We start from the raw sequence: 27196 nt of genomic DNA, 5'->3' as shown, positions 1-27196 counted from the left end.
CATCTTGTTTGGCATGTGCAGAGCACCCATCGCGGCCGGGGCCCTGCTGAAGGTGCTGCTGCAATGCGCCGTGAAACACGGGATTGTGCATCACGTCCTTCTCCTCCTCCGTGTAAATCCCCCAAGGGCCGGCACAGCCCTCGGCTCACGGGTGTCCTTGTCCCAAAGTGCATGGCAAGGCAGGGGGTGGGTTGGCTGCTGCCAGGAAAGGAGCTGGAGAGCGTTTGGAGACCTCCTCTTGGTCTGCCCGAGAAAGGCAGCGTCTAGCAGGCAGCAAGCAGCAGAGCAGCATCATTCCCATAGAAGTGAACTCATTCAACGCGTGCATAAAATCAAGCATGCACTTCTGCATTTGGCCCACGCAACCGTACCAGCATCGCTGTTGCTGTGGGTGACCTGCAGGTAACACGTAGTGAGTGATCTTGGCTGGTCTGGACCAACCTGGGGGACCATGATGGCACCTGAAGAGCGTGAACTTGCTGCAGCTTCTCAGTCCCCGTGGTCTGGCTGGGGAAAGGCATCCACCAGCACTGGCCTTGCTCTGGCATTGTTTTCCAAGGGTTTTCAACAGACCATCCCTTTTGCTCGGTATCGGGCAAATTGCAGGCAGCATAGCTTCACCTGGCTCCCCGGGATGACAGATGCTGCTTGGAAGCATCCCGCATTCCTGCGGGTGCAGTTGGCTTGGGCCACACTTCAGGCAAAGGGACAAAACACACCCAGAGGAGGATAAAAAACCACGGTGGTGACAGGAGTCGGCACGGGGGGACATGTCACTAACAGGAGCCAGCGGCGCTCATCGGGCTGGGCGGGTGAGCGGCTGGTGTTTGAGCCACGCAGCCCATGGGACTTCCCAGCCGAGTGCTTAAAAAACTCAGGAATTCAAAGCATAATGCTGGAAAATGAAGAATTAATTTTTTTCTCACTCTCTAAGTCTTCTGAGCCCACCGCTATTTGAAAATAGAGCGGGAAAAGGATTGGGGTGACTCTCTCTTCATTTTTTTATTGGTGTTATTTTCTTTTTGTGAAAACTTAGCACCACCTGCCTTTAAAACAGGGCAGCCTAAAAACACAGCGAGTTTATGGTGGGCTCAGAACCGCCACGGCGGTGGAGATCCAGCATCCCACAGCAGCGTCATAAGAGGTATTTGTTTGCAGACGAAAATTCTGGAGACTTCACGTATCTTTCCAGGTAGTCTTTGTAACGTAGTTACAGCAAAGTGTTAAGGGACGACAATATATCTGGGGATAGTAAACATCAGACTCTTAAATAGCACATTATCATGTTACAGAAAGGGACATAAACTTGTTTATAAAATGGCTAATTTTGTCTGGCACAACTGAAGGGTGTTTATCCTAGTGTCGTGGTTTAACCCCAGGCAGCAGCTCAGCACCACGCAGCCGCTCACCCCTCCCCTCCCACTGGGATGGGGAGGAGGATCGAGAAAAAAAGTAAAACTCGTGGGTTGAGGTAAAAGCAGTTTAATAACTAAAGTAAAATAAAATATAATACTAACTAATAATAATAAAAATATAATAATAATAATGAAAAGGAATATAACAAAAAAAGAGAGAAATAAAACCCAAGAAAAGACAAGTCATGCACAAAGCAATTGCTCCGATGCCCGAGCAGCGATCCACCCCTCCCGGCCAGCTCCGCCCAGTTTATATACTGGGCGTGATGTTCCATGGTATGGAATATCCCTTTGGCTAGTTCAGGTCAGCTGCCCCGGCCGTGCTCCCTCCCAGCTCCTTGCACACCTGCTTGCTGGCAGAGCATGGGAAACTGAAAAAATCCCTAACTTAGGATAAGCGCTACTTAGCAACAACTAAACCATCAGTGTGTTATCAACAGTATTCTTACACTAAATCCAAAACACAGCACTGTACCAGCTACTAAGAAGAAAATTAACTCTATCCCAGCCGAAACCAGGACACCTAGTTACTGCTAGAAACTCAGATAATCTCGAAAACGCTAATGCAGCTCCAGGCCCTGCTCAGCACGCTGTTAAATCACCCATGTGCATGACTTAAAGCAAATCTCTCTACCCCCTGTGCTACTTATGGGCAGAAAAAAACCATTTTACATTAGATGTTTTCAATTTTCCCACCTTTTTTCAAAACTCGGGGAAAATGCAGTAGGAAATAAACACCCCGTAGGACGTTTTCAAGCCGTGACATCCCTAGGACCATGCCGGAAGGTTTTTTTCCCGCAGCCATCAGACTTTACAACAAAGCACCGTGTCACCCTGTACACTCAAGCATCACAAAAAAAAAGGACAAATATCCTGAAGCTCAGTCAAAACCCGTGGCAGCGGATGGCACTGCTGCCACAGCACAGGGCTGACATCGCCTCTTGCATCGCAGCCAGCACCCAGGGGGGTTTGGAGCTGTTTGGGGTCCCTCTGCCCTGCCGGGTGCGGTGGCAGGATTTGGCCCTGCTCCTTCTCCTTTCCCCCATGGTCCCACCACTGGGGTTGAGCGGTCGGGTGTACAGAGGTGGGAAATGCAGAGGCCATAAGGACTCTGGTATTTAATCATCCCCATAAAGCTCCCTGTCCTCCGTGGACGTATAAATGCTGTCCTGAGCACACTGAGTGTCCGTGCCCTTGGGCTGGGTTTGAACCAAACACGTGTTCTCCTGGCAGCGGGTCTCCTAGCCTATGTGATTTTGGTTTTTTAAAACCTATTTAACACGTGGAGGGGAGGAGAGGGGACCTGCTATGGGGAGCTTCACGGGGCATGCAGCAGGGTTGGGAGAGCAAGACCCATGGCGTGGCCCCGGGGGCCTGTTAACCGTAAATTCGGTCGCAAAAGAACCCTCTAAGACTTAGTTTGAAGTTTTAGAAGGCAGGCATTCTTTATTACGGCGCCAAATGCACGGGGGATCGCTCCGCCCAACGTGCATGCCCTGGGTTTCATCAGCTAAAGCTTATACTACCTCATCACATACATATTCATCAAATTTCCCAGAACTGGTTACCATATTCACATAGTTATTACGCGTGCCTGTTGGGTCGGTAAGGGTCTCCTTCGGTGGTCTCTGGGTGGACTCTTGGCCTTTTATTCCTTATTTGGTAATCCTTCTGCGCTTGGCAACTTCTTGTAGGTGGAGATAACCTAATCCCTGATGCTTCAGGTCTCACATCGTTCCTATCTTAATGGCCCCATTGTTTCTAGTATTTCATTGTTCCAGGCATTTCACAACCGCTTCTCCGATACTTAACCAACATCATCACATCATCTTTTCTACTTCGTCTTTGGCATTAAAATAAAGCTTATGGCCTAAGGTATCAAATCCCCCCTTTTTCTTCAGACTTTTTATTCTTGAAGAATTCAAAGTCTCATATCAAATTGGATGATTATAATATTTGTTTGTTTCACAGCACGATTGTATCAAAGGTAAACATTGTATTATTACACAAGTAACAACAATAACCAATACAGTCATAATAATAACTACAAGTACTAAATTAATCAAAAAGATTAAACAGAAACGTTCTTTGAGAAACATATTTACAGGCTGATGTAATTATTCATTAACTATGTTCTTTATCCTTAATTTGAGAGGGGATGCGTGCTCTACTGACAAGATGTGGGGCTTGCTTGACTCTCGAATAATGTATCCACGGTCCTTTACCCCAAACTTTTGCAGCCGTATGGGTGGTCAGGAGAACTTGGAATGGCCCTTTCCACTTTTCCGCCAAAGGTTCTGTATTCCACGACTTCACACAGACCCAATCTCCAGGCTGGAAGGGATGTGCAGGTGTACCTAATTCCAGAGTCCCACAAGTTGTCACATATTCCCAGAGTTCCTGTAGAGTACTTCCTAGAGAAATCAAGTAGGTTTTAAGATCTATTTCCCCTACAACATGAATATCTCCGGGTGTACATATTGCCTGATACGGTCATCCGTATAATAATTCATAAGGGTTTAAATGGCCCTTTCTACGGGGCTGTATCCCGATCCTTAGTAGCGTAAAGGAAGGACCTGCACCCATGTCATAGATGTTTCTTGACAAATTTTCCCAAGTTGTTGTTTGAATGCGTAATTCATTTGTTCTACCCTCCCACTAGACTGTGGTCTATACGCTGTGTGGTAATCCCAAGGTATAGATAAAATTTTGCTCAGTTGTTTTACAATCTTCCCAATAAAATGAGATTCACTGTCAGAAGACATACCCAGAGGTATCCCAAATCTTGGAATAATTTCTTTTAATAAAATTTTTACTGCTTCTTTTGCTTTATTGGTGTGACAGGGAAAGGCTTCGGGCCATCCAGAAAAAGTATCAACGAGTACTAAAATATATCAGTACCCTCCTTTTCGGGGTAACTCTGTGAAATCTATTTGCCAATAGTCCCCAGGGGAGTTTCCCCCTTTGGTAACTCCAAAGATCGATTTATTACCCATACTTGGATTATTTTTGAGGCAAGTTTCGCACCTTCTGGTAATGGATCGGACAATCTCTGTCATAGCCCGACTCATAATGGTCTTCTGCAAGTGTTTTACTAAATTTTCGGTTCCCCGATGTACCTTATCATGTTCCTTTTTAGCAATGTCTCTCATTAAAGAAGGGGGAATTATTACCTGCCCGGTGGGCATAACAGCCCATCCGTTCAGTTGTTCCTTCACCTGTAATTTTCCTATCGAGTTAATATCTTGCTTGTCATATCTAGGGGGTATGTCTGGTAAAATTATCTCTTTTTCAGGTATTAAAGCAAAGACGCCTTTTTCTGCAGCCGCCTTTGCAGTGTCTGCCAATTGGTTACCTCGTTCCGGAATGGTTCTACCTGTCTGGTGTGCCTTACAATGCCTAATTGTGATTTCTGTAGGTTTCTGAACACTTTCCAGTAATTCTTGGACTTGAGTAGCATGCTTGATTCCATTTCCTTGAGTTGACAGCATCCCTCTTTCCTTCCAAATAGCCCCGTGGGCGTGGACCACCCCAAAGGTGTATTTAGAGTCTGTCCATATATTATCTCGCTTTCCTTCGCTCAGGTCTAAGGCCCTTGTGAGGGCTACCAATTCAGCTTTCTGAGCGGAGGCCTTTGAGGGTAGAGCTCAGGATTCTGTTACCTCGTCAACGGTGGTTACTGCGTACCCAGACATCCTTTTCCCATCTCGAACAAAACTGCTGCTGTCCGTGTACAGCTCCCAGTCTGGATTCTCCAACAGGATATCTTTGAGATCTGGTCGGCTGGAATAGACTTCCTCTGTAGTTTGTAGGCAATCATGTTCAAGTGTTCCTTCGGTGATGAATCTGGTTTGAGATCAATTTCTGCCAGCTCTGGCCTTTTAGATCTCCCCGGTACCTCTCCAGCCCACACGATGGGGATCACAGCGTCTTCTATGTCTGATGGGATTCTTTTTGTTCCTGGTGTTATACCCTGTAACAATAGAGCTGCTGCCTCAACATATTTGGTTTCAGGTATTAAAATTTCTACTTCCCCGTCTTTGAATCTGATTTCTGCCTGCAGTTTTTCAAGTAAGTCCCTTCCCAACAAAGGTTTTGACGAACGTGGCATGTACAAGAATTGATGGGTTACCCATAGTTTCCCTAGTTTCATTCTTATAGGTTTGAAAAATGGTCTTATTTCACAAATTCCTGTTGCACCAATAACACTTATGTTCTTTGTACTTCATTCCCCTTCCAAGGTGTTTAATACAGAATAAGTTGCTCCAGTGTCTACTAAAAATTCTATTTGCTCATTTCCCAGCTTTGCTTCAACCGGAGGTTCTGCTGGGAAAGATTCGTCTGGTCCCCTTCAGTTTTCACTAATTGCACACAAGGGGTTTGGAGGGGTGCTCTGGTTTTGGAGGGTGCATTCTCGTTTCCAGTGTCCATCCTTTTTACAATAAGCACACTGATTTTCTCCTAAACGGGGTCTGGGCCATGCCAAAGTTCCCAAAGGTCCTCCCCATCCTTGGCCTCTTCCCCGGTATTGTCCCTCCTCTCTGCCTCAGGTGTTTTCTTCCAATACCACAATTAATTTACTATTTGTCCTTTCCTTTTGAGTATCTCTGTTCCTATAAACCATCCATGCTATATCCAAAAGCTTTCCCCAGTCCCGAGCTTCATTGCCCTGTAATTTTCGTAATTTTCTTCTAATATCATCCAAGGACTGTCCTACAAATGAAGGGGCCAAGTGATTCTTTCCCCCTTCTGATTCGGGGTCTATAGTAGTATATTTACGAGCAGCTTCCTTGAGTCTGTTCAAAAAATCTGTAGGAGATTGTTTCCAATCCTGTTTTATTTCATATAGTTTTGACCAATTTATTGTTTTGGGAATCGCATTCCGTATGCCAAATAAAACTAATTTCTGATACTGCGTTAAAAGTCTGCGATCCCCTGCATTATTGGGATCCCATTGGGGTTCTACAGAGGGAAAATGGGCCTCCACTGTTCCCGGTAGGATCCCCGAGGCAATTTGCCCCTCTACATGAGTTCTTGCTGCTCAGCGTATCATTTCCTTTTCCATGCTATCAAAAAGCACTTGCATTATTGCCTCAATATCATTCCAATCAGGGTCCTGGGTTTTAATCATTATTTCAAATGCACTGGCTACAGTTTCAGGATCATCCCTATATTTTCCTGTTGTTGCTTTAAGATTATTTAAATCCGCAAGGGAAAACGGAACTTTTACATTTCTAGGTCCTGCATTTCCAACTGCTTGTCGTAAAGGAGCTTGCACCACTTCAGCTTGTATTACCTCACCTTGTCTGCCTCTAGTTCTTCCTGCGATCGGGCTAAATCCCTCTGCCCCTAAACCCTTATTCTGATGGCTAGATTCCCCTTCATTCCTCCTATCAATCCTCAATGGCCCTTCATGCTCTTGATTTCATACCCCCAAACGGCGTTCAGGGGAAATCATTATCTCGACATCGTCCTCCCGATCTTGCTCATACAGCTTTAAACATCTTTGTGCTATGCTGCACGCGGAACAACACCTTTTCAACACTCTCTTCTTATCCTTTTCTAGGGTTAAAACAAAGGGATCGCTTGGGGCCAGGTTGAAACCACACTCCTTTTGCCATTCCGGATGATTTTTCAAAGCAAAAAACATGTCCGCATAACATCACCTCGTCCCACTTTTGTTCCCGTCTTAAAAACAACATTAACTGCAACATAGTATTATGATTTAAAGTGCCATTTCTTGGCCATTTTTCTCCCTCATCCAATTTATACAATGGCCACCACTGATTACAATATTTTACCAAATCACTCTTAGTCGCACTTCCCCCGGGGGGTCCACCTAGCAGTTTCCAGTGTTTTAGAATGCATCCCAGGGGGGATTTCTTTAAAATTCCCCCTTGGGGCTGTCCTTTAGACTGGCTTGTGCCCATTCTAGTCAGGTCTCAGTTGTTCAAAAAATAAACCCCCTTGTGTTCCAGCTTGTCCTCAGATATCAGAGGGGATGGGGGCGGCTGGGCTTAGATTCTGAGTGATATCCAATTCAGTGTTTTAGTACAGTTGCGTTCAAAATATTGAACTATCACAATTATAAAGGCACAAAATCAATACACCGAGACAAAATTCAGTACCGCAAACAATGACCGTAATCCGATGAACAAAGTGCAAATTTCGAAGAACCAAGTTAGCACAAGGAAATGAGGACTTCAACCTCAAACCAAAACCTGGGAGCAAGAGGGGACTCTAACCCCAAATCAAGCTCTGGGTGTCCTCCAAAGTTTTCGTGTGGCAGAACTTATCCAAGAGGGGATTCTAACCCCTCGGGTACACCTATAGCCCAACCTTGCGAGGCTTTCACCGTGTCTTACAGGCAGGCACCCAAAACCCCAAAAGAATGCCTTAAATCTTACCAGGGGACTTGCTCTGAGCTCTTTGGTCCAGGGATCGAAGGTTCTCCCCGAGAATCCCTCGGTGCCGGCTAGAGGTCCTGCGATCCCACGGATCCGTCGAGGTTCAGGAGCGGGGTCCCATCTGGGCCGCCAAAATGTTACCGTAAATTCGGTCGCAAGAGAACCCTCTAAGACTTAGTTTGAAGTTTTAGAAGGCAGGCATTCTTTATTACGGCGCCAGATGCACGGGGCATCGCTCCGCCCAACGTGCATGCCCTGGGTTTCATCAGCTAAAGCTTATACTACCCCATCACATACATATTCGTCAAATTTCCCAGAACTGGTTACCATATTCACGTAGTTATTACGCATGCCTGTTGGGTTGGTAAGGGTCTCCTTCGGTGGTCTCTGGGTGGACTCTTGGTCTTTTATTCCTTATTTGGTAATCCTTCTGCGCTTGGCAACTTCTTGTAGGTGGAGATAACCTAATCCCTGATGCTTCAGGTCTCACATCGTTCCTATCTTAATGGCCCCATTGTTTCTAGTATTTCATTGTTCCAGGCATTTCACAACCGCTTCTCCAATACTTAACCAACATCATCACATCATCTTTTCTACTTTGCCTTTGGCATTAAAATAAAGTTTATGCCCTAAGGTATCAGGCCCTCCTGGGCAAGTGAGACGGCTGCTACGGGGGTCGGCAGCATGGAGGATGGATGGTGTTTGCAGCAGCACTTGGGACGCATGTGACTGAGAACTCATCACTGAGCTGTGACTCATGCCCCAAGCCTGCGGTCCCAGCTGGTCCCCATTGCACCATCCTGCCCCGCCCTGGGTGTCCTGATGGGGATAAATAAGTGAGGGATGGAGAGGGTTGGGTTGTCCTGTGTGCAGTCAGCCTCTGGGTGCTGGTTTGGGTGGAAGTGGTGTGTTCCAGGAGGATTTGGGGTGCAGGTAGCAAGGAGGGGGTGCTACAGGATTGTGTGTTCTGTGTGCTGTGATGGGTTGGGGTTGTGTGCGCAAGAGGGTCTGGTTTCCAGAGCTCTTGAGCTCCTGGGTGCTGGCTTATCTTCCCCCAGCGTTAACTTCTCATTAGCTACAAGCATGTGGGTCTGCTCTGGGGTCCCTGGCACCGGCTCTCCCAGAGCTGGCTGCTCACTGGCTTTGGTGCATGAGCTCCTTGTTTCCACACTAATCCCTGCTGCAGGGAGTCCCCCCCTGTGCTGTGTGCTGTGAGCGCTTGGCTGAGCATCACCTGGCTCTGCTGTTTGTTGGTGCGTGAAGCCGACTTACACTTGCTGGTGACCATTCAGGTTGTTTTCTTTCTTGGACTTGTGTCCTTACCAGTCTCTTCCAGAGTGTCTCCTGTTAAGAGGATGAATTTTGAAGGGCAGGTTTACAGATGGGTAAGGGCAGCTGCTCAAGATGCGTTCGATGGTCTTGCTGCAACGCTACAGATACTCAGAGAGTCCCCACTGCTGTCTCCCCTCCCATGCTCTGGGTATCCGTAGAGCTGAGATCTCTCAGGAGCAGCGTGTCTTCACTTGAGACACCCCCAGTCATATCTGTCTTTGTTAACCCAGCCCTGAGTGTGGTGGGGGAGCAAGTGCATCTCTCTGGGCTTACGAGGCTGGGGGACTCTGGGTTTGCAGACGCTCTCCCAGAGCAATGTCCTAGGAAGGGAGGAGCAGAGCCCTGGGGCCTGGGTGATGGGCTGAGCCCAGCACCTGCATGGGTCAGCAGGATGGGGGGAGGCCACCGTGTGTCCCCTACAGCCACATGTCTGCACACAGCAGCCAAGAAAGTCCTTCCCCCTCTTCCTCAGCCCGCAGGAGGTTATTTTCTGTGCAGGGATGAAGTGCCAGTTCTGGATGGGGTGGTTCTCCAAGCAGTCTCAGACAGGACCCTGTCACCCTTCCATCTGTCCCGATTATACGGAACCTATTACGCAGCATCTCTGGTAGCTTCCAAACTACTCCTGTTATTTTGGAAGCTGATTCATTTGTGTGGCCTCAGAGTAGCAAAAATATCAGAGCAAACTGAATTTCTTTCAAAGTGAAGGCCAGGCACTCCTGAGCAGGGACCTGCTCCCAGTTGCCTGCTGGTAACTGCTGATGCTGAACTAGGGGGTGAGATGCTCATCCATGGCATGCCAAGGTGTTGGATGTGGGCAGTGTTTCCAAAAGCAACAGCTCAAGTGTGTCACAGTAAAAAGGAGTTATCCAGCTTAGCTAGGAGTCCAAAACTTAAGGCGGCAATAAATAGCAGATCAGAGCTTTGTAGAGACGTTTTAAGTGACTGATTTCTTAGCAGGAAAGCCGATGGGGCAAGAGTCTGCCTTTAATAAGGGACTCTGGGGGGACCCAGGTCCTGGGGAGAGCTGGGGCTGGGGACCGCGGGGGCGATTCGTGCCCAGGACAGCACCTGTCGCTGCGCCCGAACTGCTTTTACCTATCGGAGGAGCAAAGAGTTTGATCTCGGTTATTTATAGCAGCTGCTATAAATGTGCCAGGATGTGCCAGGCCGGGAGCAGAGGGGCTGTTCATCCCGTCCCAGCGGCTGCGGGTGGCTGGTCCCAGGGTGAGCCACTTCACTTGGGGTGGTGGGACCCGGCTGTCTACCCCACACTGTGTCTCCTACACACACTGGTGTGGGAACTGGGTTTGCTGGGGAAGAGAGGGGTGCTGGGCCAAGCCCCCCGCAGAGCCTGCGTTTGGCTCTTGGCTCCTTCTCTTTTGGGAAGCAGCGATCAACCAGAGATGCTGGTGGCTCCAGGGCTGCAGTGTGCGGGAGCTGGACATAGGCTTAAGTCCTGATCCTGCTCCCTGGGCTCATCCCACTATCTCTGGGTAGCCACAAAGGGGTCAGAGCAGGACCAGATGCTGCAAAAGACCCCAAAAAGCCACAAAGCATTTCCATGCCCAGGGCAACATCCCCTTTGAAGACCCCCTGCTTAGCCTTGGGCAGTGCTGCCAGCCCCCAGCATCTCCCCCTGTGGCTGCAAGCCCCATGCCTGGTGCTGCCGGGGGCTGCTCCATCGGCAGCTGGATCAGCGTGGCACAGCACGATGGCTTCAGCCCAGAGAGAGGAAGAGGAGACACGGGCCGAAAGCAAAGCTGGTGCTGCTCGCTCAAGCTCCTCTCCTGCACTCGCTCCTGCCGGGGGAGGAATGAGCAGAGTCATGGGGCTGCAGAAACCTGACTCCTGCGGTGATCGCTGGTGGCAGCTGGAGGCGCTGGGACCGCAGGCTGGGCGCAGCAAGCGGGGACAGGGCATTGCTGGGGGTTTGGAGGGGCAGCACCCAGCGGGAGGCTCCAGGGAAGACATGGACCACGCAGCACCCCGTGCTCCAAGGCCTTGGAGAGCAATGTGCTGCTGAAGGGGCTGGAGCCCTACAGAGCGCTGGCATGGACCGTAACGCAGGCTTGCCCTAACAGCTCTGCAAAACCCTAATTCCAGGGAAATTGAGGCTGCCTAGACCAACAAGCTCCTGTGAGTCCTCGGAGTCCCCAGGAGATGGGGTGGGTTGGTCTCCCCATGGGTGCTGTGGGTCCTGCTTGAGCGTGCATCGGTGCATCCCTGGTGGGACTCAGGGCGATAGAGCCAGACACAGCCCCGTGCTTTTGGCTTGAGCTTTGAGGCCGCTGGTATCAAGGGAATGCAAAGGGCAGGTTTCCGGAGCTGCTCAAGTAGAGCATGAAATGGGTGTAAATCCAGAATAACTCTGGATGAGAAGAAGCGACGGTGGTACCCCGCTGAGCCTCTGCCGTGGGCACTGTCTCCTCATAGAGATGTGTGGTGGCAAAAATTCCCTTTTTGCTCGCTTTGATGAGGTCCCACCTCTGGGGTCGAGCGGGCCTGGGGTGAGACGGGGCTCTGCCCCTCTGGGGTAGCTGCTCTGGGCTCTCTGTTTTGCAGCAGTTTGGGCCACAAGCTGGGCTGTAGGCAGTGCCAGACTCCACTTTGCAGCGATGTGACTCAGTTTATCCTATTAGATAACCCTGTTCAGCAAGGACAAAACTCTCCCTCTTCTAAAACAGGTTTAAATACAAAAATTGGTGCTCTTGCCACTTGATTTTTTTAAAGGTTGTCCTGTTCCAAAAAGCAGCAAGTTGCTCCCATCCCTCTATCAGCTGCATTTTGAACACGCATCAAAGCCTTGGTGCTGGAGCCACAAAGGGGCTGTTCAAACACTGTGATGAAGGTGGTCTCTGCACAAGAGACGTTGCAGCCAGGGGCTGGTCCCTGCGTCATCCCTGGGGCTGGATGCGATGGGGGGTGAGCAGTAATACCCCCACAACGCTGTGCTGCTGTGGGGATTGCTTGCCCTTGGCAGAAGAAAATCCATTTTGCACACTGAGATTCAATTCAGCAGCGATAGCGAGGGAGCGTGGTGGTTTCTAAAATGCAGTTATTCTGCACTGCTTGAAATCAATACCTCCCTTTGCCATTGCTTTTATCACTTGGTTTTATAATCACCATAGGAATGTGTCGATAGCACTATGCACCCAGCGTCTGTCTTCCCATCAGGGCTATAAATGTCCAGTTCTCCTTAATTACAAAGGGCTGAAGGTTTCCAGCTCTCAGCACGGCAGGGCTGGGTATGGGGCCGTGAGGAGTATTGATCCTAAAGCTTTTGCGGGGGCAGGTGCTCAGCAGCATCGCGTAAAGTTTTGGTGCGTGGAGGAGTCGCTGCTTGCCAGTGGGATGCTCATTTTGGGGAGGGTGAGGCTCGGAGGTGCATCTATCCCAGTATCCCTGCAAAGCAGGATTGAGTGTTATGGTATATCGGGCTCATCTCTAACACAAGCTGGTGTTTATGGGTCGAACAGATATTGAGGCGAAGCCGAGGCAAGGTGACTTAAAGCAAGAACCTTTCTGGTGTCTAGGAAGCCTTTGCCAGGCGTTTCGGCCTCGCTCAGGGCATGGCAGCCTGTTCCTCCAGGTGCAACCACCCCTCTCGTCCCCACTTTGCTCTCCAACCCTTTTTGTTGTTCTGCTGCTCAGTGGAGCCACCCTTATCTCTCCCCAATGGCCCATCCTATTCCTGTCTGGGGAGTCATCCTGATCTCTGTAACATTAGAAAGCGCCATTATTGCCTTGCTTTTTGGCTCAAGATAAGACTTTAACCGCTTCCTCTCAGGAGCAGAGCCGTCCAGCGCTGCAGGTTACTTGCGCCTCTGTCGTGGTTTAACCCCAGCCGGCAGCTAAGCCCCACGCAGCCGCTCGCTCACTACCCCCCCACCCAGTGGGATGGGGGAGAGAATCAGGAAAAAAAACCTCGTGAGTTGAGATAAAGACAGTTTAATAGGACAGAAAGGAATGAAAAACAATGATAATGATAATAATACTATGACAATAGTAATACTAAAAGAATTAAACTATACAAAGCAAGTGGTGCACAATGCAATTGCTCACCACTCATTGACCGATGCCCAGTTAGTTCCCGAGCCACGATCCCCCCTCCCAGCCAGCTCCCCCAGTTTATATACTGGGCATGATGTCATATGGTATGGAATAGCTCTTTGGCCAGTTTGGGTCAGCTGTCCCGGCTGTGTCCCCTCCCAGCTTCTTGTGCCCCTCCAGCCTTCTTGCTGGCTGGGCATGAGAAGCTGAAAAATCCTTGACTTAGTAGAAGCACTACTTAGCAACAACTAAAAACATCAGTGTGTTATCAACATTATTTTCCTACTAAATCCAAAACACAGCACTATACCAGCTACTAGGAAGAAAATTAGCTCTGTCCTAGTCGAAACCAGGACAGTCTCCTACAGACGGGTGCTGTGAAATGGCCACTGACCCTGCAGGACCGAGCTCCTCTGGCTGAGGAACCTCTTGCTTTGAGCACCGCGTGTTGCTTGCACGAGGCGCAGGAGGAAAGCTGCCGGTGCCTTGCAGTATATTGCAAAGGGGAGACAGCTGGAGCGGTGCCGCTGATGTCAAAGGTGTTTTGTTTTGTTGAACAACCCTGCCTAGGTTGTGAAATTGCGTGTCTAACAGCAGCCAGCTGGTGCCAGGGACACCAGCTTCTCAGCTCATATGTTGTTCAACCTGATGGTGCTTTTTGCTCGGAGGCTGAATGAGGGCCTGGGAGGAGCAGGAGCACACGGGGTGCTCCATCTGCAAGCGATCCATGCATAATATTCTTTCTTGCAAGTTCAATATTTCTGCAATAAACCTGTTTGCAAAAACCCACCGAGATCCTGCCATCATCTGGCTTCAAGGGCTGAGGAAAAATGCCCCAAAACGGCACAAGCTGGCATTGCCTTCTCAGCCCTCCTCTCCCCAGCAGGCTGGACACAGGCATCCCAGGAGCAGAATGAGAGGATGGCCGGCCTGCCGCACATCCCGGGCCCCGAGAACCTCCGCCCCTTCACCCCCGCCTCGCTGGCTGCCATCGAGCAGCGCATCGCCGAGGCAGAGGCACTCAAGGTAAAGCGGCAGCAAGTGGAGCTGCCTGAGGAAGAGGAGATCAAGCCCAGCAGCAACCTGGAAGCCGGCAAGAACCTGCCCCTCATCTATGGTGACCCACCGCTGGAGCTCATCGGGACCCCCCTAGAGGACCTGGACCCTTTCTACAAGGATAAGAAGGTGAGGGGCAGAGCTTAGCCCATGGGTAGACTTGGCATTAGACCTAAGTCCCAAGAAAAAGACCAAAGCATGGACCTCCTCTTCTTTCCACCATGCCCCAGGGCCTCATCCGAGCCCATCTTGGTGATCCACAGCCCCAGACTGCTGTGGCTGCTTCTCCTCCAAAGCAGAGCATCTGTTCCTTGGCAAAGTCCCAAGCCTTTGGAGACCCAAAGCACGCATAGAGGTCTCACCTCTAATGGCAGCACTTGATCTGTGGGTGTCTCGGGGGTGTGCAGAAGGGCTAACCCATCTCCCTCTTTTCTCCACAGACATTCATAGTCCTCAACAAAGGGAAGTCCATCTTCCGCTTCTCGGCGACCCCTGCCCTCTACCTGCTGGGGCCCTTCCACCCCATCCGCAGAGGAGCCATCAAAGTGCTTATCCATTCATATCCTTGCGCTCTGTGATGCTGCTCCATTGCCAGGTCAAACCCTGATGCTCAGAGTGCAAACAGCCCTGGGAGAGGGCTGAGAGAAGCGTTTCATGATGGTGTGGTGAGCAAATCTCCTGGGCTGGCCCCCACCATGGCCAGGACCCACTGCCCAGCCATCCCAGTGCTTTGGTCCCTTCCCAAGGAGAGGGTGCTCGAAGGCTTTGGGCACCTTGGTGGCACCAAGAGCTCAGTCTTGGTTGGAGAAGGGAGGAATCAGTTTGGTTGGAGAAGGGAAGAAACCTAAGTGGTGGAGCTTCCTAGGAAGAGGTTCAAGGTCTCTGAGGTCTGGAGAGACTTGGAAAGGAAGGAAAATATTTACAGGTCAGGGGCTCCTGTCCCATCTGGGAAGTAGGTGAATTGGGGAGCTCAAAGGGTGCTTTGGGAGAGGGAAGGCAGAGGAACCAGGACATTGGGGTACAGGGAAGGAGGCAACTTGGGCAGTGCTGGGGCTTTTGGCGTGAGACAAGCAGAGATGGAAAGACAGGAAAGGACCCCAAGAGCAAGAGGGGCACTAGGATGGGTGGGAAGTGATCCCCGCAGAGCTCTGGTGGCAGCAGGCGTTGGTGGCCAGGAGGTAGGAGGAAAAAGAGGGGGTGTTTGTGGCAGAGGGATCAGACATGTGGGGAAAGCTGTATCCTGGGGTGATGGAGAGGAAGGAGCACGGGGACAAGACGGGAGGCAGAGCCAGCACCACGGAGATGGGGAGGGGAGCAGAAAGGGAGGGCAGGGGCCAGGACCATGCATGGGAGCAGAGGGACTACGGGGAAAGAGTTAGCACAGGACTGAGCCGGGAGAGAGCTGCAGGAGGAGCAGGTCAGGGCATGGGACCAAGGTGGGAGCCAGGACAAGAGGAGTAGGGGTGCTTGGCTTCATAACCGTGTGAAGGGAGGAATCTAGGCAACAGCCACCGCATTTCTCCTTGACCAGGTTTTAAATTATTCAGCATGTTCATCATGATCACGATTTTAACCAACTGCGTGTTTATGACGCTGAGCAACCCCCCAGCGTGGTCCAAGAACGTGGAGTAAGTCCCTGCCTCCCACGACCTCCCCCAGCCATGGGGGCCATCCAAGCTTGGCCATCCTCAGGAGGGACAGGACCAAGGCTGAGAGAGGGGTGTTGGGATCCAGGCATCCTTCAGAGGAGGAGAGGTGTCATTGGGAGATGCTGGTGGCCCTCTTGATCTCAGAAGGGATGTCCGCACTCTGCATTAGGCATTGCAAAGAGTGGGAGTGTTTCAGAGCTGCCCAAAATCTGGTGGGGTCCCTGTGACAGGAGACCACTGCAGAGCAGGTTGGGTCGGGTCGGGTCAGCAGTGACAGTCTGGAGAGGCTGAGCAGATCCACCGGTCCAAGGAGGATGGACAACCAGCCCCAGGTGAGAAGGGGAAAATCCAGCATTTTCTGCTGTGGTTCTGCACAATCAGGTCTCAGCAGGGTTTTACAGAGAGTGTGGTGGTGGTGGGACATCAGCAGGGATCAGAGGCGTTGCAGAATAGTCACCAAAGGGATTGGTACCTCAAGATGTCCCAACTTGCCTTACGAGGTGAGGTGAAAACCTCCCCCAGTGCCAAAGCACCCCAAGAACCCAGCAGCCCGTGACCATGAGCCCCCAAACTCAGCTCCCCGACATGGTCCCACTGGCAGGGGTGGACAAAACCTCATCCTGAGCTGGCCCTTGGACCCGGGTGAGCATCGCCTGAGTCACCGTTCCCATTTCAGATACACCTTCACTGGGATATACACCTTCGAGTCCCTCATCAAGATACTGTCGAGAGGCTTCTGCATCGACAGCTTCACATTCCTGCGCGACCCGTGGAATTGGCTGGACTTCATGGTCATCTCCATGGCGTGAGTTTGGTGGGATGGGGGGAGGACAGGAGGTCTGGCCACTGCACCCGGGGGGGGACCCTGGGGAGGAGGGCTGAGAAACGGCGGTGGGTGCCTGGCAGAGCCCTCGAAGCCCTTTCCTCTCCTGTCCTGCAGCTACATTACTGAGTTCGTGGACCTGGGGAACATCTCTGCTCTCAGGACCTTCCGCGTCCTCCGCGCCTTGAAAACCATCACCGTGATACCAGGTGGGACTTAAAGAAGGGGTCTCCTCTCCACATCTTCCCCTTCCTTGAGTTCAGGTTTTCCCACAGTTCACAGCAATTCCTTGTTCTTTTGACAACTCTAAGAGAAAACAGAGGAAATAAGGTATTCGATACTTATAAATAATTTTCCACATAATTCAGCTTTTAGGTCAGGTCTTGCTGATTTTACATCTTGAAATTAGCTGTGCTCACTCAGTTGTTTGGCCAGCAAAAGCCCCTGATGAGCCAGACGTGGTGTTTTTAGGGCTCCTTGGAGATGCCTTAAGTGGGCTTGTGCTCACGTTGTGTTTATGGGCTCAATTAACCGATATGCTTTGCTTGGTCCTTGGAGCCATAAACTCAGTTTTGTCCCCGCTGCTGACTGCTCTGGTGCGAGGGTTGAGATATTTAATGGGTATCAGTGCAAGAGCCATGTGGCGAGTGTTTAACATCACCCCAAACATCCAGCCTGCGGTGTTAGGAGCACGTTATCAAGTACCTCTGATGGCTGTTTCCCAAATTTGATACCATTTCAATACCCTGCTTTGGTACCACCTAGTGCAAGCTCACACAAATGATAGGTCAGACCCCTTGAAGAAGCATGAGATTGAACTGAAAATGGTAATTTCTTGTGGTGAATAAATTCTTGTGTCCCTGCAGTTTCCAGATCTTTAGGGTTCATATGTGAATGTTTTTTGCTTCCATCAGGCAGGCTAAAAATTGCATTTAGCAAAACATAAGCTGCTGCTTCTTTCGGGAATGACATCCCCCCAAGAGGCTCTGCAGAAATAGCAGTTGCAAAAATAAGCTGTTTTAGAATGGCTGTCCTCAGCAGTTTCCCAACATAGGCAAGCCCTTGGAGAACGGGGTTTTACCTAAATAGTTTGGGGAGGGGGAGAACTGGCATGATGACAGGGCTAAAAATCATGTGTCTTTGGAGAATTGCCTCCACATGAGAAAGCTCTGTGCTCAGAGCTACTTTTAAGATCAACGTCAGGATGTCCCAGCATCACCGATCATCCATGTAGACCTCGGGTGATGGGAATGACATCCTCCATGTCAAAAGCCCATGGAGGATCTGCGGGTGAGCCTCCTCTGCAGAGGAAACGGTGATGCTGGCAGGGAGAGATGAGTTAATCCCGATGCTTAACACAGATATCGCTTCATCATCTTCACTTGGATGCGTTGGGGTTCCTCCAGCTTGAAGGGATCAGGCTGGAGGGTCCAGCTGGGCTCCCAGCCACCCAAGGGACAGCAGCATGTGAGGGTGTTGGACCATGGAGGCTTTTCTGGAGCTGAGAGCAGTGCTCAGTATCTTCCAGCTGGGCTGGCAAATAGCTTTTCCATGTGCTACAGCAAAGTGGTCTACTCTAGTGTTTTGGGCTAAAAAAAGGCCAGATTGTGGCATTTGGGGAAAACATAAAGCTAAAGGAATTGATGGCTGCCAGGCTGGGGTGGGCTTTGGCTTGTGGTACCCAGGTTAAGGTTGGGCTTTGGCTTGTGGTACCCAGGTTAAGGTTGGCATGGGGAGGCTTGGCTGGCCCTGGTGCAAGGGTGACAGTTTTGGGGGAAGGGTTTATGCCGCCCAGCGGTGTGTGAGGACAGAGGGGCAGCTAGGATGCAACGTGGGACACAGAGCTGGGGGTCTGAGCACATGGGGTGAACTTGGTGATACCACATGTCCCCACGAGATCCAGCACCTTTTGAGAGCACCACAGCACATTCTCCACAATTAGCAAACAAGTGATTAGCTCAGTAGTGACGCCTCCCCCCTAGGGCTGAAGACGATCGTTGGGGCTCTGATCCAGTCAGTGAAGAAGCTCTCGGACGTCATGATCCTCACAGTCTTCTGCCTGAGCGTGTTCGCCCTAATCGGTCTCCAGCTCTTCATGGGGAACCTCCGGCAGAAGTGCGTGCGGTGGCCCCCCCTCAACGACACCCTGCTGGGGGACTTGGGGCTGGACAACGACACGTTGGCCAACACAGCGCTCTACAGCAACTTCACTGACAGCATCGCCAGCAACTTCACCAGCAACTTCACCAGCAACAGCACCTTTGATTTCGAGGCCTACATCAACGATGAAGGTAAACGCTCATGCATCCCCTTCTCCATTGACCCATCACCCTGGTTTGCTCCTCAGTTTCCTCGCTCTTCCTCTGTGTCAGACCAAGATGGTTTGTTCGCATGGATCTCCCTGCCAAGGTGCTTTGCAGGGAGATGTGGCCAGTGGGTGAAACAGGGGTTGTGCATACTCACAGGATGGACAGATGGGATCAAATCCTCCTTGCCAGGGAAAATGCAGTCTGCTTGGGCAAGCTAAACTCCTCCAGAAAGGTTTCACCATGGGAAGGCCTGGACAAACCGGTGTCTCCATCTCTCCCACTTGCTAGCGAGGGCACAATCTCCCCATCGGGGTGGGCACTGGTGAACAGCTGCTCCATCTGGCTGGTCACAGCAGGGAGACCAAGCCCTCCAGGAGCAGATGGGACTTTGGGTGAAAAACCAGAGGGAAGGATGCAGGAATGACATTTCTCACCCACTTTCACTGCTGCATCATAGCTGGGTCCTTCCCCAAGTACCGGTGCATCCAGTGAGCATTGCATGCAAGCATGCAACACCGCAACAGCCAACAGGAGAGGAAGGAGGGAGAGGTGGGATCAAGCACAGGTCCTCGGACAGGTCTCCAAGTTTGCTACTTTCCTACCGCTTCTTTGAAACAAGTTGGGCCCAAAAAAAGTGTGGTGGGTTTTTTGTTTGTTCTGTGGGTTTGGGTTTTTAAACCCCATGAAAATATAAACATCTCAGAAAATCTGCCTGGCAGAGCTGCACGGTGGCGGGATGCTCCACAGGGATCTTTCACGTCTCGTTTAGGGCACTCGGCAGAGCTCAGCAGAAGGTCAGGTTGTGTCTTGGCTGAGCTGCTTTGCCCAACTGTACAAGTAGCTCTGGCATTAATTACAGGAAGGCTTCTTGGTAGGGGTGCAAATTCAATATATAGGATCTAATGATTGCAGCGCAAATAGCTACAGCACCCTGCGGCCATGCCTTCAGGTTAACAGCTATTGGGGCCAGAGCAAAAACATATCGCCTGGAGTTTCACAAGCGGGACATCTGCTCGATGAGCCCACGTAGGTTAAATAAAAGCCTGGTGGCAAGAAGCCAGGCAGAGCCGGGGATGCTTTGAGGAAGCTCCAGAAATCCCTGTGTGGCTCCTGGAAGGGCTGTGCTAGGTGATGCCCAGGATGGGGTCCAGCTGCCCTCTGCCGTGTCCTGGGGTGGGTGTCTCCAGGTGCTCATCCATGTCTCCCTGGGGACAGGTGACCTGTGGTGGCACTGCTTGGCAGCTCCTGTGGCTCTGGGTCTGTGCCCAAGCTGTAAGGAGGAGCTTTAAGGACGCCTGGTCTGTGAGCAGGGTGGGTTTCCCCACCAGGTAGGGGCTGGCTGCGATGGGAGCAGCAGGAGGAAGGCGATAGCCATGGAGCAGTAGCAGACAGTTTCCCCAGGCTTTTTTGGGACCCCTGCAGTCCCCCATCCTCGGTGCTCCTTGGGAATGCCCTGCTACTTTGTACGTTTTCCCAGCAAAACAGATCAGCCCTGGTCCTTTGACCACATGTTAACCCACCTTCGCAGGAGGCCTGACCCTGGCTAACCTGGCTGTTTCCAGAGCTCTTTATGGGCTTGGGAGCCATCTAGTTGGGTTGGTGCAACAATGCCATGAGCTCTCTGAGCTAGTGCCAAGTAGTTCAATGCAAATAGCAAAGTCAGCAGAGAGGAGATAACCCAGTGCCCAACGCTGGGATTCAGGGAATTTCCCTGACAGCGAGGAGCTGCCAAGAATTCGAAAATCAATGTTTGTGTTTATTTTTTTTATGTCTTGCTCTTTCCCCAACTGCAAAGCCAATTACTACTTTCTGGAGGGAGCGCTCGATGCCCTGCTCTGCGGGAACAGCAGCGATGCTGGGTGAGTGCAGCTCATGCTGGCGGCTGAGGTCCCCTCTGGCTCCCCAGGAGGGGACGAGGCAGCCAGTGCAGCCTGTGGGACCACTGATGCTTGGGATGGGACAGGATCGGGAACATGGGAACGTGGCTCTGCAGGTGAATGGTCTGGGAATCCCGGCTGTATCAGCTTGGAGGGGGTGTCAGTCCGGGCATCCTGACTGTATCGGCTTGGGGGGGGTATCGGTCCGGGCATCCTGACTGTATCAGCTTTGGGGAAGGTGGTATCAGTCCGGGCATCCCGACTGTATCAGCTCTGGGGGGGGGGTGTGCTGCTGAAGCATCTCAGCACCTCCAGGGATGGAGCGTTTGGCTGTGGGTGCAGGAGGGGCAGCGCCGGGGGCTCATGCCAGCTGCCCCCGCGGCTCCTTTGGTAGGAAGTGCCCTGAAGGGTACCAGTGCATGAAGGCAGGGAGGAACCCGAACTACGGCTACACCAGCTACGATACCTTCAGCTGGGCTTTCCTGGCCCTCTTCCGCCTCATGACGCAGGACTACTGGGAGAACCTCTTCCAGCTGGTAGGCACCAAATTTTTATCTTTGTGCAAATGCTCCTCTCGTTTCGATGCTGCCCCTGGTCTAGGACAGGTAAAAAGTCACTTGACTGGAAACTTGTGGGTCCTTGTCCTGTGGTTTATGGATTTAACCAGGATCAGCAGAGATGGGGCACGCTCCCATCCAGTTCCCAACCCGAGCAGTGCAGTGTATTTTCCAGGGCAAAGCCCAGGTGTGCTTCAGCAGTGCTGTCAGCTGTATCATGGAAATCAGGGATTTGTAAGAGTATCTAGTACATCTCTGGCTTCAGCTAAAGGAGAGGGTAAGGGGGAAAAGCTTGGTCATTTGTCCCCTGCATTGAGTCATCCTCTAGGGAGAAGTTGCAGACACCATAAAATCCCAGCTGACCCTGGGTCCAGAGACCGTTTAGATAAAAGCAAGGCTACGTCTAAAGGTCACACGTGTCCTCTGGAAATGATTATGCCCAGATCCAGAGTTAGAAAAGGAACACTCTTGGCCCAAGGGTGAGACCTGAGAAGTTGGGGGCTGAGAGACATCAGCCCCTGTCACAGCAAAGCAAGCCTCTGATGAAATATTGGTCCCATCTCCATACACGCTTGCAGCCCTTGGGCTACCAGATAGCACAGAACAGCGTGGCTGGGTTTGCCGAGACTTCTGGCTGTTTCACACAAGTCCTAACCCAGTGCCATGGACTGCAGGAAGGTCAGCTGGGCAGTGACCAGCCCTTGGGGAAGATGGGAGCAAAATATCATACTCCTACCACAAATGGCAGGGTGCCCTGGTGCAAGACCTGTCACTGGAAGCATTGCCAAACCGAGATCGTGCTGAGGTGGTGTGACAGCCCCTGCCTCCTCTTTCCACAGACGCTGCGTGCAGCAGGGAAAACATACATGATCTTCTTCGTGGTGGTTATATTTCTTGGTTCCTTCTACCTCATCAACCTCATCCTCGCAGTGGTGGCCATGGCTTACGCAGAACAAAACGACGCCACGATGCTGGAGGAGCAGCAGAAGGAGGAGGAGTTTCAACAGCTCATGGAGCAGCTGAAGAAGCATCAAGAGGAGCAAGAGAAAATGGTTGGTGGAAAGTGTGGAGGCCAAAATGAGGGGCCTTAGGAACAGGGGGACAAAAGGGGAGGCAGCGACAATTGTGGTGGAGCCTCTATTTATGTAAAATCCAAGAATAAGCACCATTTGGTCCACAGTAACCAAAGATAATAATTGAGTAACTATTTTGGGGGTCACAGCTGAATCAAAAAGTTGAGATACTATCCTGGGTGGGGAAAAAAAAAGGCCGAAAAGATCTAACTTCCACATCCAAAATCCTGCACAGGGAGCACTGGGAAGCAGCAGAGAGGTGCAGCACAGAGGTGTGGTATTGCTTGAAAGGAGGAGGTGAGAAACAAGGCACCAGAACTAACAATACATCTTCCTGCAGCACATCAAGAGCAGGAAACCTGGCAGAGAGCCTGCACGGGCAGATTATGATCAGGGTACAAAAGAAGCACTGAAGGAAGACAGGGCAGTTGCAGCAAAGCTAAATGCATTAGCAAACCATTTGCTTTTGGCCAAGACTGGAAACAGAAGGGAGGGCTCGAGAGACCCTGCGTCTTGCCCGGGGAAGTCCTGGCATCCTTGCAGGAGCCAAGGCACAGCTCTCAGGGTCTGGCCTCACTGCAGTCCCCCAGCACACGAGCAGATACGCATGCCTGATGCTGCAGAGAGTTTGCCGTCAAACGAGCTGGCATCAAAACGGGTGGTCTCTGAAGCTGCCTGATTTCCACCCATTTCATAGAATCGTAGAACACCCTCAGCAAGTTTGCAGACGACAGCAAGCTGGGTGGTGTGGTTGACACGCCTGAGGGACGGGATGCCATCCAGAGGGACCTGGACAAGGTCGAGAAGTGGGCCCGTGAACCTCATGAGGTTCAACAAGGCCAAGTGCAAGGTCCTGCACCTGGGTCGGGGCAACCCCCGGTACCAATACAGGCTGGGGGATGAAGGGATTGAGAGCAGCCCTGCCGAGAAGGACTTGGGGGTACTGGTGGATGAAAAGCTGGACATGAGCCGCCAATGTGTGTGCTTGCAGCCCAGAAGGCCAACTGTATCCTGGGCCACATCAAAAGAAGCGTGGCCAGCAGGTCAAGGGAGGGGATTCTGTCCGTCTACTCCACTCTGGTGTGACCCCCCCCGGAGCACTGCGTCCAGCTCTGGGGTCCCCAGTACAAGAAAGACATGGACCTGTTAGAGTGGGTCCAGAGGAGGCCATGGAAACGATGAGAGGGCTGGAGCACCTCTCCTATGAAGACAGGCTGAGAGAGTTGGGGTTGTTCAGCCTGGAGAAGAGAAGGCTCCGGGGAGACCTCATTGCAGCCTTTCAGTACTTAAAGGGGGCCTCTAAGAAAGATGGGGACAGACGTTTTAGCAGGGCTTGTTGCAATAGGACAAGGGGTAATGGTTTTAAACTCAAAGAGGGTAGATTTAGACTAGATATAAGGCAGAAATTTTTTACAATGAGGGTGGTGAAACACTGGCACAGGTTGCCCAGAGAGGTGGTAGATGCCCCATCCCTGGAAACATTCAAGGGCAGGTTGGATGGGGCTCTGAGCAACCTGATCTAGTTGAAGATGTCCCTGCTCATTGCAGGGGGGTTGGACTAGATGACCTTTAAAGGTCCCTTCCAACCCAAACTATTCTATGATTCTATGAATACCAGGTTGGAAGGGACCTCAAGGATCATCCTGTCCAACCTTCCTTGGCAAAAGCACGGTCTAGACAAGACACATTTGCTCTGTTGTGGTCCCAGGGTGTTACCTTAGCCCCTTTCCAGCCCTTGGGAGTCTCTTTTCAGCACAATATGCCTATAAAAACATGGGCAAAAGCTTCTGTGATGTCTGATACTGCAGCCCAGCCATTTCCCACCTCTAATCATCATTTTGGTCTACGTCAGCAAGGTCCGCAGGGGACATCACTGCAAATCTAACTGTTAGTCTGGGCAAAAGACCAGCTTCCTTGCATGTAGAGAGAGACACAAAACAATGTTTTCCTCTCTCTCGAGCCTCTATCTCTTATTGCTTATCTGTGCCAAGCCACAACATCCTCCGAGGAAGTGGCTTGCTCTTATCTGGCTGCTGCTGTTTGCAGGATGGGTCTAAGCAAGCCCTGCCCGAGGGATGGGGACTCCAGGGCTGGGCATAAAGCCGGTGCTATGGCCGGTTCCCTGAGCAAATTAACCAGTGAGTTGCTCGAAGGCTTTATTAAGGGATGATACTCCTTTATTGTCACCTAGAGAAATGGAGAAGACAGAGGGAATGAGGCTGAGAGAGAGGGCAAAGCGCCTACAAGAAATGGGCACTCAGATCCATTTAATATCCAGCAGCCAAGTGTGGAAACCGTGTTGCATCTCAGCAATGTGCAGTGGGAACAGAGAGGTTCCCACTCCGCTGTGGTATCCTTAGTGCTACCAGAGGGTGTAGTAAATTTCAAATATTAATACCACTGTCGGAAGGAAAGAAAAAAAAAAAGAAACGATTGCATGTGCAAATGAAAACCTAATAAAACAACATTTGGAAAAAAAATTTTAAATTTTGACCCAAACATTCACAAATTCAGCGCAAGTCCAAAAATCTTGGACGTTGCATTTCAGCAAGAGCCTTGGAGATTTTGCTTCTTTCCCATTTGGGGTGAAAGCACGTTTCAAAGATTAAAATTTCCTGCAAGACAGAAATTAGAAGCTTTGCATAGTTTTATCCTTATGAATTATTCACCCTGACCAAATTTGAACAGATCTAATACTGCTGTGCAGAGAGCTTAGTACGGCGGGATGTGCAAGTGAAAAGGAAAGGCTTGCAACTTCTGTTTAGCTACTGCAAATTGTTATTCCTCATTGTTGCTCGTGAGGTTCTGAGTTTGCTGCCCAGGTCCTGCAGCAGCAGACTTTGGAGTCACAAAGTGCTGCCCAGGACTGTCCTGGGGCTCAATTCGCCCCCCTCCTTAGCCTGGTGCCCTGCAGCAATTGCGGGAAGCTCCCGATGGCTGCGGACACGCGGGTGATGAGGATGTGGGTTGCTGCAGTTGCAGGACCGGCGGTCCAGCAGCGGTTCCCCGCCCAGCAGCGTGGCCGAGAAGGAGCGCGACTCGGACGTGCACAGTGACCAGGACAAGGCAAAGGACTGCAACGGGCAAGTGGTCCCCAAGGTCATGCTGGAGCGGTCTGCTACGGTGATTGGCGTACGTTCTCGGCGCTGTCTCTGCTGTCCCTTGAGGGTGCCCACCCCAATAAACCCCGGTGGAGGGACAGGCTTGTGCCCAGCTCGTTGTGGGTCGGGCTGCCTTTCTGCAGCCCACCTGTAGTTCCCATGTTGCACCCCAAGGTCTCTCCAGACCATGCCCTTTTTTCTGCCTGCTCTATCTTTAAGTGCGTTAAATAGCCTGCAGTGCTCTGCATTCATCCCCTGTGGCCTCCTCTCCTTCTAGTTCAACCCAACCAATGAGCCAGAGAAATCAGACCGCAACCACCTCACTGTGGGCAACCAAGATGGGCCAGGCCTCGAGAAGAGGGTGGGGAGTGCCATCAGTGTCATCTCCAACGCTGTGGAAGGTACGTCCTTCCCCAGCCTGGGCGAGGGCTTCCACGTGCTAGCTGGTTTAGCCCAACTGCTGTGCGTTGGTGGGCTTGGGGTGCTCGGCACACACCAGTGATAGCGGCTGTCCCAGATCTCCAGCCCCATGCAAGGGGTGATTCTGGACCTGGAGTCAGTGCACTGCAGTGATGCTCAAGCAAGGCTTTTCATCCCAGCTCGCTAGGATGATGCCTGGAGGCAATAATACAATATCTCATGCAAATGAATGGGATTGCAATTGATTACAGCAGTCTCCAGAGTCAACTGAGAGCTGTTGAGTGGCTTCCCAAGAGCTGCTGTCTCAGCTTCAGCAAAAAGTACCATAGACGCAGCAACAACAGGCTTCTCAGCCCTGTCCTCCCTGAAATGGGCACCAAACCCTCTGACCACCCCAGAGCAGTTCCCTTGGATGTCCCTGCAGTCTCAGCGTGGCAGGGACACCTCAAATCCTGCCCAGGTGCTGCGAGCAGGATTGGACCCACAGTTCCCTGACTGACCTGCCCTTCCAGCCCTCTCTGGTTTGGAGGGTAAGGTCTGCAACATCACTGGGCCTGGGCACGGGAAGGCTCCTCCTTTTAGCCCCCATATTAAACTCATAGATGGTCTAGGGCTGGTTCAGGACCTCAGGAGAGGTGTCTTCTAGTGGGTTAGCACTTGCCCCACCTAGGGGAGGAGAGGATAAGCCTGCGTTGATGTAATTTTTCTTTCCTGCCCTCAGAGCTGGAGGAAGCTCACCAGAAGTGCCCGCCCTGGTGGTACAAATTTGCCCACACGTTCCTGGTCTGGAACTGCTGTCCTCTGTGGCTGAAGCTGAAGGAGTTTGTCAAGCTGGTGGTGATGGACCCCTTCGTGGACCTGGGCATCACCATCTGCATTGTGCTCAACACAGTCTTCATGGCCATGGAGCATTACCCCATGACGGAGGAGTTTGAGAACGTGCTGACCGTGGGGAACCTGGTAGGCAGCTACGTGCATCCCGTCCTTCCTCATTTAGAGCCACAGCAGCCACGCCATCCACCCTGGCGGGCAGATCCCCTCTGCTGCCATTGCACCACCTGAACAGCCTGCATGCATGCCTGGAAACACGTCCCAGCTGCCAAGAAAGTGCTGCAGGGGTCTGA

At 51.4% G+C, this 27196-nt stretch overlaps 1 protein-coding gene across 1 annotated transcript in view; it reads left to right on the top strand.

The window, feature by feature from the left end:
- The first annotated feature begins 14128 nt into the window (after positions 1 to 14128).
- Positions 14129 to 27196, top strand: part of SCN4A (sodium voltage-gated channel alpha subunit 4) — a 32913-nt gene continuing 19845 nt past the window's right edge. The window contains exons 1-12 of the mRNA XM_050911612.1: positions 14129 to 14392; positions 14704 to 14822; positions 15802 to 15891; positions 16589 to 16717; positions 16853 to 16944; positions 18718 to 19026; positions 20840 to 20903; positions 21316 to 21457; positions 22318 to 22530; positions 25528 to 25683; positions 25930 to 26053; positions 26794 to 27032. Coding sequence (XP_050767569.1) covers positions 14129 to 14392; positions 14704 to 14822; positions 15802 to 15891; positions 16589 to 16717; positions 16853 to 16944; positions 18718 to 19026; positions 20840 to 20903; positions 21316 to 21457; positions 22318 to 22530; positions 25528 to 25683; positions 25930 to 26053; positions 26794 to 27032 — 1941 coding nt within the window. The remainder of the gene's footprint in view (positions 14393 to 14703; positions 14823 to 15801; positions 15892 to 16588; positions 16718 to 16852; positions 16945 to 18717; positions 19027 to 20839; positions 20904 to 21315; positions 21458 to 22317; positions 22531 to 25527; positions 25684 to 25929; positions 26054 to 26793; positions 27033 to 27196) is intronic.

This window comes from Gymnogyps californianus, chromosome 28 (assembly GCF_018139145.2).
Source record: "Gymnogyps californianus isolate 813 chromosome 28, ASM1813914v2, whole genome shotgun sequence".
Lineage (NCBI taxonomy): Eukaryota > Metazoa > Chordata > Aves > Accipitriformes > Cathartidae > Gymnogyps > Gymnogyps californianus.
Note: the sequence above shows the minus strand (reverse complement) of the source record. Positions and strands in the feature narration are given on the sequence as shown.